Genomic DNA, 14592 nt, shown 5'->3' with positions numbered 1-14592 from the left:
AGTGCAATTGGCTTGTAGTTTCGAAGGTAATTGAGTTAAAGGGCAGTTGTGCCCTCAACGTAAGTGCAATCTCTTCAAGTCGCACCGTTTTCTCTTCATCATCGTATTCAGAGAGTAAAATAACAACTAGTGGTATCCCGATTCTAGGTAACATTAACTCATCGCCTGGACTCCATTATGCAGATGCCATCCAACGCCTTTGCACAAATCAAGTCTACCATAACAGTAGAAGAATCATACCTAGGGACCAGACCTAGGGGGACTCGGCCAAATAGGATTTCTAATCCTCCTCCACTTCCTCATCCCATTGCTCCTTTTCTTTGTTCATCAGTTCGCTCATGTCTGTCGGCTTGAAAATCGAACTCTCCGGATCTGTAATTCTCGGAACCTTGCGTAGGCTCTCATCATCAAATACTGATCCTATTGTATCAATCCATCGCTTTCGTCGCTCCATGAGCGTCTTCGTAAGATCGCCAATGCCCGGACGGGCGGTACCCGCAGCACCACCCACAAAGTGACTGCCACCACCTGCACCTCCGGGACGCTTTGTTTTCTTGCTCTTGCCCATGGTGCGTGTGCGCTTCAGGTATGCAGCTTGCACCTGGCCGTCAAGATCCTCGAGGATGGTCTGATATTCCTGGTACGCCATACGTTCTCGTACAAGGTCCGTGAGACGAGCCTTGCGCGCCCCGTTGATCAGCATCTGCTCCTTGAGACGGTTCTGTAAAAGTCTCAATCTTGCTGCGACCTCGTCGTCAAAATGGCCGTCGAACTCTGCTTCGAATGTATCAAGAGGAAGAAACCCAATGTGTCGGAGTTCCTGCTTGATGCGTTCATCAACCTGTGAATATTCTAATTTCGGATGAGAAGCTTTCTTCCAGGCCTCCGTTGACGATTCAGGCATAAAAGCTGCCGGCTGCTGGTTCGGTTTGTCGTCAGAGGATGCAGGCTTGTCTTCGACGTCTGCGTCACCATTCATGCTAATGTCTCCATTGGTGGTTCCGTTTGTCGTAGGCTTGTCGTCTACGGATTGCGCGCGGGCCTCGGGCCGAAGAGTTTGCATTAAACGGGTCAACCAAGGGCCTACTGAAAGCTTGTCTGTCTCTCCGACATCATCGTCCATATTGTCTATGCTTCCTCGTGGCTGGTTCGGAGGGAGTTTATCCCGTCCTTGTTGTGGTGTATCGATCGACATTGCGCCGTCCTCCTCAGCCCATATCTCTGTATAGTGTCTCTTGCCACGCTTCGGCATGACGAATGGTGTCACACGGTCCCCTCGTTCTCGTAGAAAAGCTAGGTCCTCTTCGGAAAATGGCCTGAAGAATGGCTCCACGTACGTCGAGAACGTAGAGAAGTTGATCTGACTGTTGGGCTTTGCATTGCTAAAATCTTTGTCGGGAGGATCGCCAGCAATAAGGTCGGCGAGATCTGATGGCGGGTATGTCGCAACCGAATAGATCTCTTTGCGTTCTTCATCGGGCATTCCAGGATAGGTCGCTCGAATTTCGTAGATGGTGGGGTCAGGGAAGGTGGAAGGATCTTCGCCGAATGTCATAGCTTGGGGTTGTTCGCGACGAGGAGGCGCACCCTCGTCTTCAGAGCTCGACTCTTCTTCCTCTCCGTCTTTCTCTTCGGTCTTGGCCTTCTTGTCAACATCCATGGCCGATGGGGAGCCAGCATGTGTAGGTGACAAGGGCGAACTTGGGTCGCGATCGTGTTTACGGTTTTTCGAGTCTCGCATTGGTGACGAACGTTCTATAGGGACGTTAGATCGGAACCCCATGTTTAGGTAATTAATTGCCAGTGCCAGCAACTGACAACCTCTGCAGCCAGATAGCTGCCTCAGGCTGAACACATATATCAAGGAAAGACATACCGACATTGCCTTCCTGTGGCGCAAGTGAATCGGGCTTCTTTCTTTTATGTTTGGGTCGTTTTCCTTCTTGTTCACCGTCGCGATTGCTATAATCTTCAGATGGCCGTTTCTTACGCTCATCTGCCAAGTGCCTCATCCCGCGATCGTAAAATGTCGAGCGCTTTTCCATAATATTGGATAAGCTTTTGAGTCGTTCAATCATGCCATCGAGGCTCTTTGAATCTGGAATGGTCGCATTTGAGGCGGATTGATCGACGATATCATCGTAGGTAAGATTGCGAAAAAGAATGACTCTCGTGTTGAGGTAGTCTGGATCGTAGAACTCTTGCGGTGGTAGAGTAGCTGTCGCGACTGGAGCTGGCGTGGTGTTGCGGCTCTGCTTTGGTATGGCCGAGTTCTTCTTGCCCGTTCCCTTCTGACTCGCCCCTGGAGGCATGACCGCGGGCGTTAGAGGGTAAAAATGAGCGTGGTTAGTATGCGCTTGATTGGAGGTTTGGTTGCGCGTGGTTTACGAGATAGAATCGAAGGTTGAGTGGAAGATTTTGATGATTAGTTATTGCGACAAGGGAACAACAACAGACAGTAACGACACGGCTCTAAAGCACGCGATCCTTCTAAAGTGCGTCACGGTACAGGTTGGGCGTCGGTACGTACCAACCCCTTGATGTTTTCAGCTGAGGGGAAACAGATGCCCCGGATGAGACCCTTGCATCTGAAGAGCAGGCACGGAATTAAACATATTCCGTTCCTTTCAAGAACAATCAGAAGCAAGCAATTGAATGCGATCATCTTCAATCATGAAGTCTCTGGTATCAGTACAAGTCACTTTTGCTAACGACTCTTCTCCTGATCGTTAGAGTTTAATTCCTGATATAAAGCATACCAGGTATTTTCGTGGGTTTGAACCAAATCGACTGCATTCTTGGCAGCAACTTACCAAAATCCCGTTTTTTGTACTGGACCAGATAAACATGCATAACACATGCAATGACTCGCAGTGCAACCTTTCTATATATGTGTAAAGGACTCGCACGTTCTTCGATAGCTCTTCTTACTCGCAGCAAACCAGAAGAAAGCTCTCAACTTCACTTAAAACTTGGACTTTGGAAACAAGTCAACGGTGCTTCGGTCACTGTCGTCAAACACCAATGTTGGAAGCATCAGCATTCCCTATTAACAAGTCATTCACGTTCAAGAATACATGGGGAATTAGTTTGGGTGAGAACATGATAATTCAGAATTGCTGTCATTGCTTCTCAGCACATTTGATTCTTGTTCTTACTCAGATCCCGCGACGTGGCCATTGCCAGCCGATAACTCCCGCACAGTTCAAATTGGCTTTTCTTCATTGCAACACAAAATCTCATGAATCTCATTCCAATTGCCTGGGTTCTCTCATTTATCCGTACGTCAGTGTTGATAGCCACATGTGGTTGGCTACCGTCGTCTGATTGGCCGTTGCGATTCCCTTTTGGGTCGACCCGACTAATACGAAAACACCAAGCATGTTCAATCTTTGCAAGTGACAGTCTACGGCATTTCTATTTTTTTTCACCTGTTGATATTCGTCTCTTATTTGAGGATGTTTGCTCTTCGAGTGAAGAGAAGAGTCAATGCGGAAATGTCTTGCTCACTCTGAGACTCAACCTCTGTCGTCACCACAGCTCATATTCGAGAAGCCTCGTTATCCTCGGCTCTTCAAGCCCATGATCGTCAACTATACTGAGTTGAAACCGCTTGCTAACTATATACCCCACTCACACGCCACGAGCAAGAGTAACTACTCATAGCGAACGAAGGATGGCACATGTTTGCCGCCGCCGCAGCCTTGCAAGACCCTTGAAACTCTATCAACTCTGAACATGTGCTTTAGCTATTGGCTCCCACCTCCATCACCCATCATATAGCTCATGCCCAGAGTGAGCCCTGGCGGCGGGGTTATCGTGGCTATCTGGTGGGGTTGAGCAGATCAACAGGGACCTCCATACACATGAGCAAGTAGATTCGCGTAGAGCACATCGTGTGCGAGGCGTCACAGCTGCCGACTACGTACAATGGCCGTTGTACCGAGACAATGTACCCGAATTGGTTTTCGAGCCAGGTCTCCTTGAATGCCAACTCGCGTGCCTCGACCTATATATCCCTGGCTCGCCGTGTTCTTGTTGCCCGGTTTTTCATCTGTCTTCAACTTGATCGTGTGAACAGCTTTCAACACTGCTTCAATAGCTCCCTTCTTTCAACACTGATTCTCTCACCATACAATGAGAGAGTATCATGGCTTCTCATGTAAGCCTGCACCACGTCCCCAACTCCAATGCCTACTAATCAACATGCCAGGGTGGTAACATGTTGTCCTTGGCTAACGCTCAGTCTCTTCTGGCCGGCATCGTTGCTACTGCCCTCAGCACGCTCTGCCTCACGTCGATTTTCTCCAGTAAGGGTCAGGACGAAAGCCCAGGCCTGATCAAATCCTTTTTTCTTTTCTTCTACTCTTCCTTCATCAAACCCCACCAGGGCGGCAAAAAGGGCAATCAACAAGATGCCCTTGAGAGCTTCTACAAGAAGCAGGCCGGGGCTTATGATGCTACCCGAAAGGTCCTCCTCCGTGGACGTGAGGACATGCTGGCTCTTGTTGCCGCGCAGCTCCAGGCAAAGCTGACGGACGATGCGCCTAAGAATGGCAACAAGAACAAGCGAATCTGGGTTGATGTGAGCTGCTGCGATAACCATGTCGTTGTAACAAATGACTGACATATTGTACAGATTGGCGGTGGCACTGGCTTCAACATTGAGGCCATGGGCGCATTCGTCGATGTCCCTACCTTCTTCTCGAGCGTATACCTCGTCGACTTCTCCCCTTCTCTCTGTGAAGTGGCACGAAAGCGATTTGAACGCCTTGGCTGGAAGAATGTCAAGGTTGTCTGTGAGGACGCTCGTAAGTTCCGTCTCGAAGATTATGAATATGGGATGCCTTCAAAGTCCATTCCTCCCCGTTCTCCCGCTCTGAGCTACTTTGACAAGCCTCGCCCCGACTTTGGTGGAGCGGATTTGATCACCATGTCCTATAGCTTGTCCATGATTGTAAGTTACGGTGTTTCTTTCTGAGGTCCCACGCTAACATCAGGCAATAGCCCGACTACTATTCAGTCATTGACTCTGTGATTTCTCTTCTCTCACCCCAAGGTATCTTGGGAGTGGTTGACTTCTATGTCCAGAACCAGGTTGATTTTGCGTTCCGAAACTACACTGGTGGTCTTGTTGACCGTCACGTCAACTTCTTATCCCGAAGCTTTTGGCGATCTTGGTTCGATCTTGACCGGGTTGGTCTTGAGCCGAGTCGCCGAGATTATCTTGAGTACAAGTTTGGTACTGTTCTTAATGTCAACACTCGCAACAAGGGCCTCGGAGCTATCCCCTACTACATCTGGCTCGGATGCCATAAGAAGCCTTTCTCGTCGTCTAGTCTTCCCCACGAGATTGTTGAACGCATTGATGCCCTAGTTACAGAGTCCCCTTACCTGTACCCCGCCAACCACGGAGATGCCCTGACTCGAGCCATTGAAAGGTCTGCTCCTGAGATTCGATCTAAGGCGTTCCTCACTGCAGTCCAGAATCTCTCTTCCAACCTCCCTCTTCCCTCATTCTTCTACCAGAATCACCACTGGCGCATCTACTACGATGAGCAGCTCCCCAAACATACTCAGTTCAAGGACGAGTACATCTACGCTTTCACCTGGGAGGACACTCGTGTTGATGAGCGTCTCTTGAAGCTCGGTGCCGATGACAAGGTCCTGGCTATTACTTCTGCTGGCGATAACATTCTCTCGTATCTCCTTCAAAGCCCTGCCCGCGTTCACGCTGTCGACTTGAACCCCACCCAGAATCACCTGCTCGAACTCAAGGCTGCTTCTTACACTGCCCTCCCATATGAGGACTTCTGGAAGATCTTTGGAGACGGAAAGCATCCTCACTTCCGTGAGTTGCTCATCACCAAACTCTCTCCTCATCTTTCTGGTCGTGCGTTCCAGTACTGGCTTAAGAACGTCCATGTCTTCCAGAACAGCAGCGGCTATGGTCTTTACGATACCGGAGGTTCTCGTCACGCTATCCGTGTCTTCCGTTGGATTGCCCGGCTTTTTGGTCTGCAGAAGGCCGTGAAGCAGCTCCTTGAAGCGAAGACTCTCAATGAGCAGCGAGAGATCTGGCGACGAAAGATCCGTCCTGCTCTTCTCTCTAAGCTTGTCTGTAATCTGGTTGTCTCTCAGGAGAGCTTCCTCTGGGCTGCTCTTGGTGTTCCTAAGAACCAGCTGGCCATGATTGAGGCCGATCACGCCGAGTCGGACCTCGTCAAGGGCCCCAAGCCTGCCGCCAAGAACACTCGCTCCCATGCTATTTGGCACTACATGGTCAACACTCTTGATCCTGTCGCTGAGGAGACTCACATAGCTGCTGATAACCCTTACTACTATGTCTGCATGGATGGCAAGTTCTCTCCCAAGTGTCACCCTGATTATCTCAGTCCCAGGGCCCATGCCAAACTCTCTCGCCCCAATGCTCTTGATGGTCTCCGTATTCACACTGATGAGCTCGAGGAGGTTATTGCACGCATCACCCCCGGTACTCTGACTGTTGCCGTCGTCATGGACAGCATGGACTGGTTTGACACTGGATCTCGAGCCGCTGCCGCCCAGATCACTAAGCTTAACCGAGCTTTGGCTATGGGTGGTCGTGTGCTGCTCCGTTCTTCGGCCTTGACCCCATGGTACATCAAGGAGTTTGAGGCTCATGGCTTCTCACCCAAGCGACATGGTGCTCGCCTCGATGGAGCCTGCATTGACCGTGTCAACATGTATGCCAGTTGCTGGATTTGCACCAAGTCGGAGAACTTGCCTCCTCCCACCCCCGAGATGGATCGTGCTGGAGGCTCGGAGATTACTTCTTTGACTATCTAACTCGGACAGCTGGATTGAACTGAGATAAGAATTTGATATTGTGGAAACTAGTGCAGAACAGAATAGCGAGCTTGAACAATAAAAGTTGATATTGCGCAGCGGTTTCTTCGCCTTCACCCTGCTAGACTCCGAAAGCGTTAACAAAGCCGATGAATTTCACAAGCCAAAACACGTTGAAACCCAGAAACCAAAACCTTAGGTTTGGGAGTAAAGTAAAAGAGCCGTCTTATGTGAAATTGACGCAATCTTCGTTAACTCAAAGGAAATTTTTCTATACAGGTGTCTGCAGTCACAAATGTGCGCGACAAGTAGTACTATCAACAGCATCCTTCATACCTTACACGCGCCAATCAACGCTCGACTAATTTATGCCTTCCACACTCGTCGGACAGCCTCGGTGATACCAACATCGTTGGTCTCGAACTCGTACAGTCCAACACCAACGAGGACAGTCGCAATGTTGAGAAGCCAGTTGAAGATCTTTCGGAGGCCGGGGTAGGTCCTTGAGGGAATGTAGTCGATGACGACCTGCTGGAAGCCCATGTGGGAGTGGAGGAGGAGAACACTGCAGAGGATGGCGTCGAGAGTAGGGTTGAGAGATCCAGCGGCGAAGGGAGCGACGGTCAAGGGGACGAGGCCGGCGGCGAGGAGACGCTCGAAGGTCCAGTGGTAAGAGCCATGGGCGGAGTTGGGCTCGGGGACGGGAGCAGGGTCGTTGACTAGAGTGTGTGTTAGTTATTGATATTCACATCATGTGAAGCCGGTCAATTTGCGATTCGGCGTTTGGATGTATTCGTACCACCACCCTCGATGCGCTCTATGAATACGTTAGCATGTAGTCCTTGTAGCAAAGGCACTGGTACGCACGAGGTCCGGGAGGGAGAATAGCAGATCGTCGAGCAGTGTTGTGGAAAGCAGCGACACCCTTGAGCTGAGATCGGATGCTAGGCATGGGCATGAAAGTGCTTCGGGTCGCGGGGACAGCGGCCAATCGAGAAGCCATGGCGGTCTGCCTAAGCAGAGAGGAACGCGCAATTGAGGCCATTTTGAAGCGTTGAGTGATCTATTCTTGCTGATGTTGTCGCGGCGCTCAATTGGTGGCTGCTTCGAAGGGCGTTAGTGGTTCAGAGGAAGAATTGGATTGATGATGTCGACCTCGATCCAATTCGAACTGGCCCGGAACTGGATGTCCTACCATTGCCGAGGATCTCGAATTACCTCTTTCGTGATTGGCTCAAGGCGTCCCGAAGGTTTCCCTGTGGTGTGGATACCTCTGCCTGTCACGGAGCCAATAGCGCTGTTTCGTCAATGGCGTCTATGATTGGTCAATATTTGAAGATTCTATCCGACGTCGCTTGGGATTTTTTTAGGCTAGTTAACAGCTTCGAGCCATGATGCCCAGATTTGTTTGAGTTGGAGAAGAGTTGGACCCTGAAGACGGTTTCTTTCTTTATCATCCCAATTATTCCAACTGAGCAATTGCTCAGTCCGTCCAACCATGGCGATCCATGCCATCGTCTCGAAACTTGCGCCCTCACGAACAACCATATATTCGAGATGCCTCAATGCACAACGGTCCCTGCAAGTTCGAAACATCGCGACGACGTACCTCAAGAAAGTAGCAGAAGGCGAGGAACGATGGAAAGAGAGGGCAGAAAAGATTAAGAATGGCGAGATTCCACACACATGGGACGTTCTTCAAGAACGAGGATATATCAAGGATGTGGCAGGGTATGCGACACTACCCATGATCTTCAACTCGACTCTATATCTAACTTATGCACCAGATCCCCTGAAAAGATCAAAGAAATTATGCGAGTCAGGAGGATAGGCTCCTACGTCGGTATCGATCCCACCGCCGACTCGATGCACGTCGGTCACTTGCTACCTCTGATGCCCATGTTCTGGATGTGGTTCCACGGTTATCCTGCTGTCACCTTGATCGGTGGCTCAACTGCCCGTATTGGCGATCCTACCGACCGACTCGAGAGTCGAGCGATTCTTTCCAATGCCGATATTTCCAAGAACATCACAAAGATCCACGTCCAGCTGACAAAGTTATGGAAAAATGTCCACCATTTAAAAGACAAGTACGGATATGAGAGCGATTGGGCTGCCACACATCGTTTGTTGAACAACAACATGTGGCTAGGGAGCCTTACTCTTTATGATTTTGCCAAAAGGATAGCCAGGCACACAAGAATCGGACCTATGCTGGCTAGGGATACGTGAGTTAACCCTCATACCCAGAAACTGCCATTCAGAGTGCTAACAAAGACTTGTAGTGTTAAGCGAAAGATGACTGAAGGAGACGGCATGTCTTTCGGCGAATTTATGTATCCTCTTCTTCAAGGGTGGGATTTCTGGCATATGTACAACAAACTTGGCGTCCAGATGCAGATTGGAGGCTCAGATCAGTACGGCAACATCACTGCTGGAATCGATGCCCTCAAGACCATTCGCGAGACCGAAGAGGCGCCTCACCTGAAGATGCCTTCGACTTGGGATCATGAGCCAATGGGTTTCACCGTGCCGTTATTAACAGATTCTGCTGGTAACAAGTTTGGTAAAAGTGCTGGCAATGCTATCTGGTTGGATGAGTTCAAAACATCAGCATTCGACTTGTACGGTTACTTTGTGAGAAGATCTGACGAGGAGGTTGAGAATTTGCTCAAGATGTTCACATTCATGCCTCTAAAGCAGATCTCCAAGCTAATGGAGGAGCACCGAGCGGCACCCCAGGAGCGAAAGGCCCAGCACAACCTGGCTTTCGAAGTTGTTTCACTAATTCACGGAGCTCAGAAGGCTGTTGAGGAGGCCATGCAACATGAGTTTCGATTCGGTACCAAGCTACCGAAGGGCATTGTCCGCGAGCCTACTCCAGAGACTGGCATCGTCACTGTCAACAATGCCCCAAGAAGCGATATCCAACTCCCTCGCTCCATCATGAACTCCTCACCAGCAAGGATTCTCCACGCTGTCGGTTTCGCATCCAGCAACAGTGATGGTCAGCGTCTGGTCACTTCAGAAGGCGCCTATATCGCTGCGCAGCCTGGCCAAAAGAGGGGACTAGTCCCCGGGAATCTGTCCTGGACTCCCATGAAGGCTTGGTTCCCCGAGGAGACTTCCAAGTTCCTCATCGACGACCGCATGCTCATCCTGCGCAAGGGCAAGCACAATGTCCGAATCGTCGAACTCATCAGCGATGAGGAGTGGAAGAAGAGCGGCCAGATCTACCCTGGCCAGCCCGGTACTGGTCTCCTGCGCAGAATGAAGGAGGAGCTGAAGAAAGAGGCTGAAGCGAAGGGTAGGTCATTATCAGACAGGGAGCTGACTGAAATTGCCTCGCGGAAGAAAAACCAATTGAGGGTTGCCAATAACTCAGGTATTGAGCTGCCCAATAAGCACGATGTGCGTGAGAGGCGGGCTCAACTTACATGGGATAGGAGAGACAAATAAGGGGCTGCCTGTGCAGAATTGGCTTGTGTTCGCCGTGTAAGATAGCACTGTAGTATATTGTAATCTGCATGATACCATAGACATGAAGTAAAATGTTAAAAATGATGGGTATAGAAGTTTGAGACTGGATCTATCTATAAAAGACCGCCAAGTCCCCCTTTGGAACTGGCAACTTCTTGAGTTTCTCCATGATTTCACTGTCCGTCATGTTCTGCTCTGTGATGATTTGGTCAAAGTGATGACAGCCATCTGTATACTTCTGCAGTGGATCTCCTCCTGGGACAGGGCGGCTTTGGCCAGAGGCTAGGGCGGCAAGGTATTGCTTGGAGACGACGAATTTGTGAACGCGGTATATGCAACCCTTTATGACGCCGAATTGGACGAATCTGCGAACGTCAACAAAGCGGAGGACTTCGAAACCTGTGTCTTGATGGCCCTTGAGCCATTCCATGACGGATTTTCCAGGAGCAAAGGTGGACATGAGTTTAATAAGATGATAGTTGCTCACGAGGCCACGTCCGTGAGATACGTATGCAGCACACTCATCAACCATCCCGTCGACATTTCGGATAAAGTCGTGGATCCCGGGCCGTGGAGCGTAGCATGCCGTGAAAAAGAACATGTCAAGAAGTAGGATGGTGTCGTAGTAGAGGAGATGGCGGAGCGCAGTTTTTGCTAGCTCAAGAGAGACAGAAGCAGCGTGAGCGATACGTCGGACATCAGAAACACCATCGATGTGAGATATGACTTTCTGGAGGGTGAGATCCCAGGTCGGATCCATAATGTCGGAGAATTTGGCCTTTGGGACAGGAACATGCCAGCCTCGAACCCTAGGAGGATCCATGTGGTGAGGGAAGAGCTTCATGTTGATAGTGTTGGCTTCGTCTGTAAATCCATTAGTATCAAGTCGTCCAGCGACAAAGTTGTTAGCTTACCAACTGGAATCATGCACTCTCCATAATTGTCCAAATCCTCCTTGACAATCTCAAGCAAACTATCAATCGGCCTCCTCCCAGATCCTTTTGTCTCTGCATTTTGGCTCAAATACTCGTTCTGTTTCTCCATCTCAGAAAAGGTAGAGGCTAGGCCACGAACGACGCGCTCATAAGGAACATGGTCAACATCAGCGTCGAGCACGAGGCCGAAGTTGAAGATGAACTCATTTCGAAGATACTTGGTGTGAGGAATAACAACGGGGTATCCTAGGACCGTATACTTCCCATCTGGCGTGTTGATGGTGAGATAGCGATTGCAGAAGGCTTGTCTAGGAATGATATACTCATGGAGTACGTCGAAGTCGATGAGAGGGGATTTGGTTGAGCCTTCGACGGGGGTTATGCAGCCTGCGGGAGATTGTGCGACGATCTTGGGGCCTGAACGGTATTAGAAGAGACATGAGCTCATTGTTCTGTGGCTATTTACCCTCTTGGGGGAAGAATCTAGCGTAAAAGATGCCTTGAATCATGATGAACTTGGGGTCATTATCTGGTGTTGATCAGAGATGTTGATATTGACTCTGACCATTCGCCGATGTATATATATATGAAAGAGAGGATATATTTTCTTCTAGGCGATGCAGCTCATTCCATTTTCCTGATAATTTGATCGCATTTTATCCCAGGTTTCAGATGAGAGTTGAGGATGGTTTAGTAAAGCTGGGTTCGCAGTTCAACTCTCAACCGAGATCAAGACAAACGCCCCATGCTAGTTGGCTACCCTGTATCAACCCAGAGCCCCCGTAAAAAGTGCAGAGTGAGTGAGCGATGTGTTCGTTCTTGAACATCAAGATGAGTGTAATAAAGTGAGATCTCCTACCAAAGTCTTCTCTTCATCATCTAACTAATCTCGTTGTTTCGGAGCTTTGCGCTGTTTAAGCCCGTTTGAACAAACGGAAGCGAATACCTGCGAGAGTGAGATGGGTGCTTGAATCATGAGTTTATATGCAGCCTAAAGCCACAAGTGTCCCCCTTAAGGCACAAAGGAGGTGTGAAAAGGGGAATAATTTCAATACATGACGTCCTCCTTTTCGGTTAAAGAAGTTGAAATGAGGTCTAGTCCGCAGCTCCCGGAAATGGTGTTGACCTGGCTGTGATTACTGGAATCTGGCTACAGAAGATGATGGACGATGGTGGAATAAGATGAGATGTGTTCATATGCTAGAGAGAACCCTTCAAGAGAAACAAATGATCCTGTCTCATGAAAGGATTTTGATTCAATATCGTAGCTCACATACGAAACAAAGCCTCTGTTTGCAGAATATTTCCTTTTTTAACTTGTCCAAATCCTGCCCTGCTTAATCAAGTCTATTCTTTCTATTTGATAGGTAATTATCCACAGCGCGTCATTGGCAGTAAAAGTTGCCCCACGTCACTACCGACTTGACAATACCACCTGAGCCCAGGCTACCCGCACCTGCACCTACGCCTACGCCTACGCCTGCCTGCATCTGCAGCTGATCCAATCAAGTAACTCAGCACTTACTTACTGATGGGACTGGGCCTTGACATTTAGTCTACCCTCCACTTCTTTCTCAAGGCTTCGCTCAATTTACCTGCTTTCAACTTCGCCTTCAGCATCGTCTTAGCTTATAGACTACGCTTCTCCTCCCAACACCCCAGGCAATAGGCTTTACCTGTTTAGCAGCAACAGCACATTTGAGCACAGCTCTCACGATCGCTCGCAACCTACCTCTACACTCGAGAGCTCCCTCCCCGCTCTTGTTCCATCCTCAACCCCCCCGCTATCGCTATTCAACCCCCTCGTTGCGCCGCGCCAGGCCCTATCGCCAGTTTATACAATGGCCGACAACCCCGAGCCGAGCGCTGACTCTCAGATCACCTTTAAGGTGAAGACTTCCTCAGACAGCACGCACAGCATCACTATCAACGATACGGCAACTGTCCTCGACCTCAAGACTAAGCTTGCGGGAGAGGACTTTGAGAACATTCCCGTTGAACGACAGCGTCTCATCTACTCTGGCCGAGTCATGAAGAACGATGATGCCCTGAGTACCTACAAGATTAAGCACAACAACACAATCCACATGGTCAAGAGCGCTGCCAGTAATCAGCAGCCCAACCAAACTCCCACCGCCACCACCTCTACATCAACTCCCGCCCCGACCAACATGGCTTCAGGCACGGCCAACCAACCTTTTGCCAACTTGACGGGTGCTCGATATGCCGGATTTGGGAATGGCCTTCCCGGGCTTGATATGTTTGGGCCCGACGGTGGTGTACGTATGATGCACTGTACATATCGAATGTTGCTGACACATACTTTTAGATGGGCGCTCCAATGGATGAGGCGCGAATTCAACGACTCATGGCCGATCCCAACGTTCTACAATCCATGAACGAGGCTCTCAACAACCCCGAATTTATCAACATGCTGATCGATTCGAACCCTATGCTTCGAAATCTTCCCAACGCCCGAGAAATCATCACATCACCATTTATGCGACAGATGATGAGCAGCCCCGAGTTGATGAGCCAGGCTATGCGTGCGCAGCGAAGCATGCAAGGAGGAGAGGCTGGAGCTTTCCCAGCTCCTGGTGCTACCGATACCACACCCCAGGGCGCAGCCAGCGGAGGAAATACGCAAGGTCAACAAGGCCAGGCGAACCCTTTTGCCAACCCACTTCTCTCAGGCATGTTCGGGGGCCAACAGGGAGGTAACGCCCCTGACATGGCTCAGCTTATGCAGCAGCTCCAGGGACTTCGCTCACAGTTCGGAGACATCGGCCAGGGACAGACGGGACAGACTGGCACAGGTAACACACCCAGCCAAGGAGCGACGGACAGTTCGGCCAATGCGCAGACTTCTGGAACAACGCCTAGCCAAGGTGGCACGCAGCAGGGCTCAACCACCAGCCCACCTCCCGCGAACCCATTCGCTGCGCTGTTCCCTCCTCCCGCAGCTGGCGCACAGCCCAACAACCCCTTTGGCATGAACCCCGAGATGATGCAGCAGATGATGCAAATGCTTGGTGGTGGTGGATTGGACTCGGCTCCCGCGGCTCCTGTTGATAACCGACCCCCGGAAGAGCGCTACGCTGAGCAATTGCGCCAGCTTAATGATATGGGCTTCTTTGACTTTGACCGCAATGTCGCGGCCCTGCGTCGAAGCGGTGGAAGTGTTCAGGGTGCTATTGAGCATTTGCTTAGCGGACCTTGAACGACAGACCCAGCGTGGAGAGTTTGAGGATTAGAATCCAGTGTTTGCTCACTTTAGTCGGGAGGGATATTCGAGTCAAGACTGGCGAGGCAAGACAAGCTGAGAAATACAGGTTGACTGGGAGGATAG

General features: G+C 50.1%; 6 protein-coding genes across 6 annotated transcripts; 3 read left to right on the top strand and 3 right to left on the bottom strand.

Annotated features, from left to right (window-relative positions):
- Positions 1–280: 280 nt before the first annotated feature.
- On the bottom strand, positions 281–2312 carry FSUBG_5512 (uncharacterized protein; the record flags this gene model as incomplete). The annotated part of the gene is made up of 2 exons (XM_036683617.1): positions 281–1755; positions 1877–2312. The coding sequence occupies 2 exons, from the start codon at positions 2310–2312 to the stop codon at positions 281–283; spliced, it is 1911 nt and encodes a 636-aa protein (XP_036539024.1).
- A 1838-nt stretch (positions 2313–4150) lies between these two features.
- FSUBG_5511 (s-adenosylmethionine:diacylglycerol 3-amino-3-carboxypropyl transferase) lies at positions 4151–6828 on the top strand (the record flags this gene model as incomplete). The annotated part of the gene is made up of 4 exons (XM_036683616.1): positions 4151–4162; positions 4214–4585; positions 4640–4957; positions 5008–6828. The coding sequence occupies 4 exons, from the start codon at positions 4151–4153 to the stop codon at positions 6826–6828; spliced, it is 2523 nt and encodes an 840-aa protein (XP_036539023.1).
- A 366-nt stretch (positions 6829–7194) lies between these two features.
- FSUBG_5510 (mitochondrial succinate dehydrogenase subunit D) lies at positions 7195–7873 on the bottom strand (the record flags this gene model as incomplete). The annotated part of the gene is made up of 3 exons (XM_036683615.1): positions 7195–7547; positions 7628–7645; positions 7696–7873. The coding sequence occupies 3 exons, from the start codon at positions 7871–7873 to the stop codon at positions 7195–7197; spliced, it is 549 nt and encodes a 182-aa protein (XP_036539022.1).
- A 453-nt stretch (positions 7874–8326) lies between these two features.
- FSUBG_5509 (tyrosyl-tRNA synthetase) lies at positions 8327–10287 on the top strand (the record flags this gene model as incomplete). The annotated part of the gene is made up of 3 exons (XM_036683613.1): positions 8327–8559; positions 8616–9056; positions 9114–10287. 3 exons carry the CDS (start codon positions 8327–8329, stop codon positions 10285–10287), a joined length of 1848 nt encoding a protein of 615 aa, XP_036539021.1.
- A 130-nt stretch (positions 10288–10417) lies between these two features.
- FSUBG_5508 (nitrogen permease regulator) lies at positions 10418–11752 on the bottom strand (the record flags this gene model as incomplete). The annotated part of the gene is made up of 3 exons (XM_036683612.1): positions 10418–11172; positions 11223–11660; positions 11710–11752. 3 exons carry the CDS (start codon positions 11750–11752, stop codon positions 10418–10420), a joined length of 1236 nt encoding a protein of 411 aa, XP_036539020.1.
- Positions 11753–13084: 1332 nt separating this feature from the next.
- On the top strand, positions 13085–14463 carry FSUBG_5507 (Deubiquitination-protection dph1; the record flags this gene model as incomplete). The annotated part of the gene is made up of 2 exons (XM_036683611.1): positions 13085–13522; positions 13573–14463. 2 exons carry the CDS (start codon positions 13085–13087, stop codon positions 14461–14463), a joined length of 1329 nt encoding a protein of 442 aa, XP_036539019.1.
- Positions 14464–14592: the final 129 nt, after the last annotated feature.

This window comes from Fusarium subglutinans (assembly GCF_013396075.1).
Source record: "Fusarium subglutinans strain NRRL 66333 chromosome Unknown NRRL66333_c0000054, whole genome shotgun sequence".
Taxonomy (NCBI): Eukaryota; Fungi; Ascomycota; class Sordariomycetes; order Hypocreales; family Nectriaceae; genus Fusarium; species Fusarium subglutinans.
Note: the sequence above shows the minus strand (reverse complement) of the source record. Positions and strands in the feature narration are given on the sequence as shown.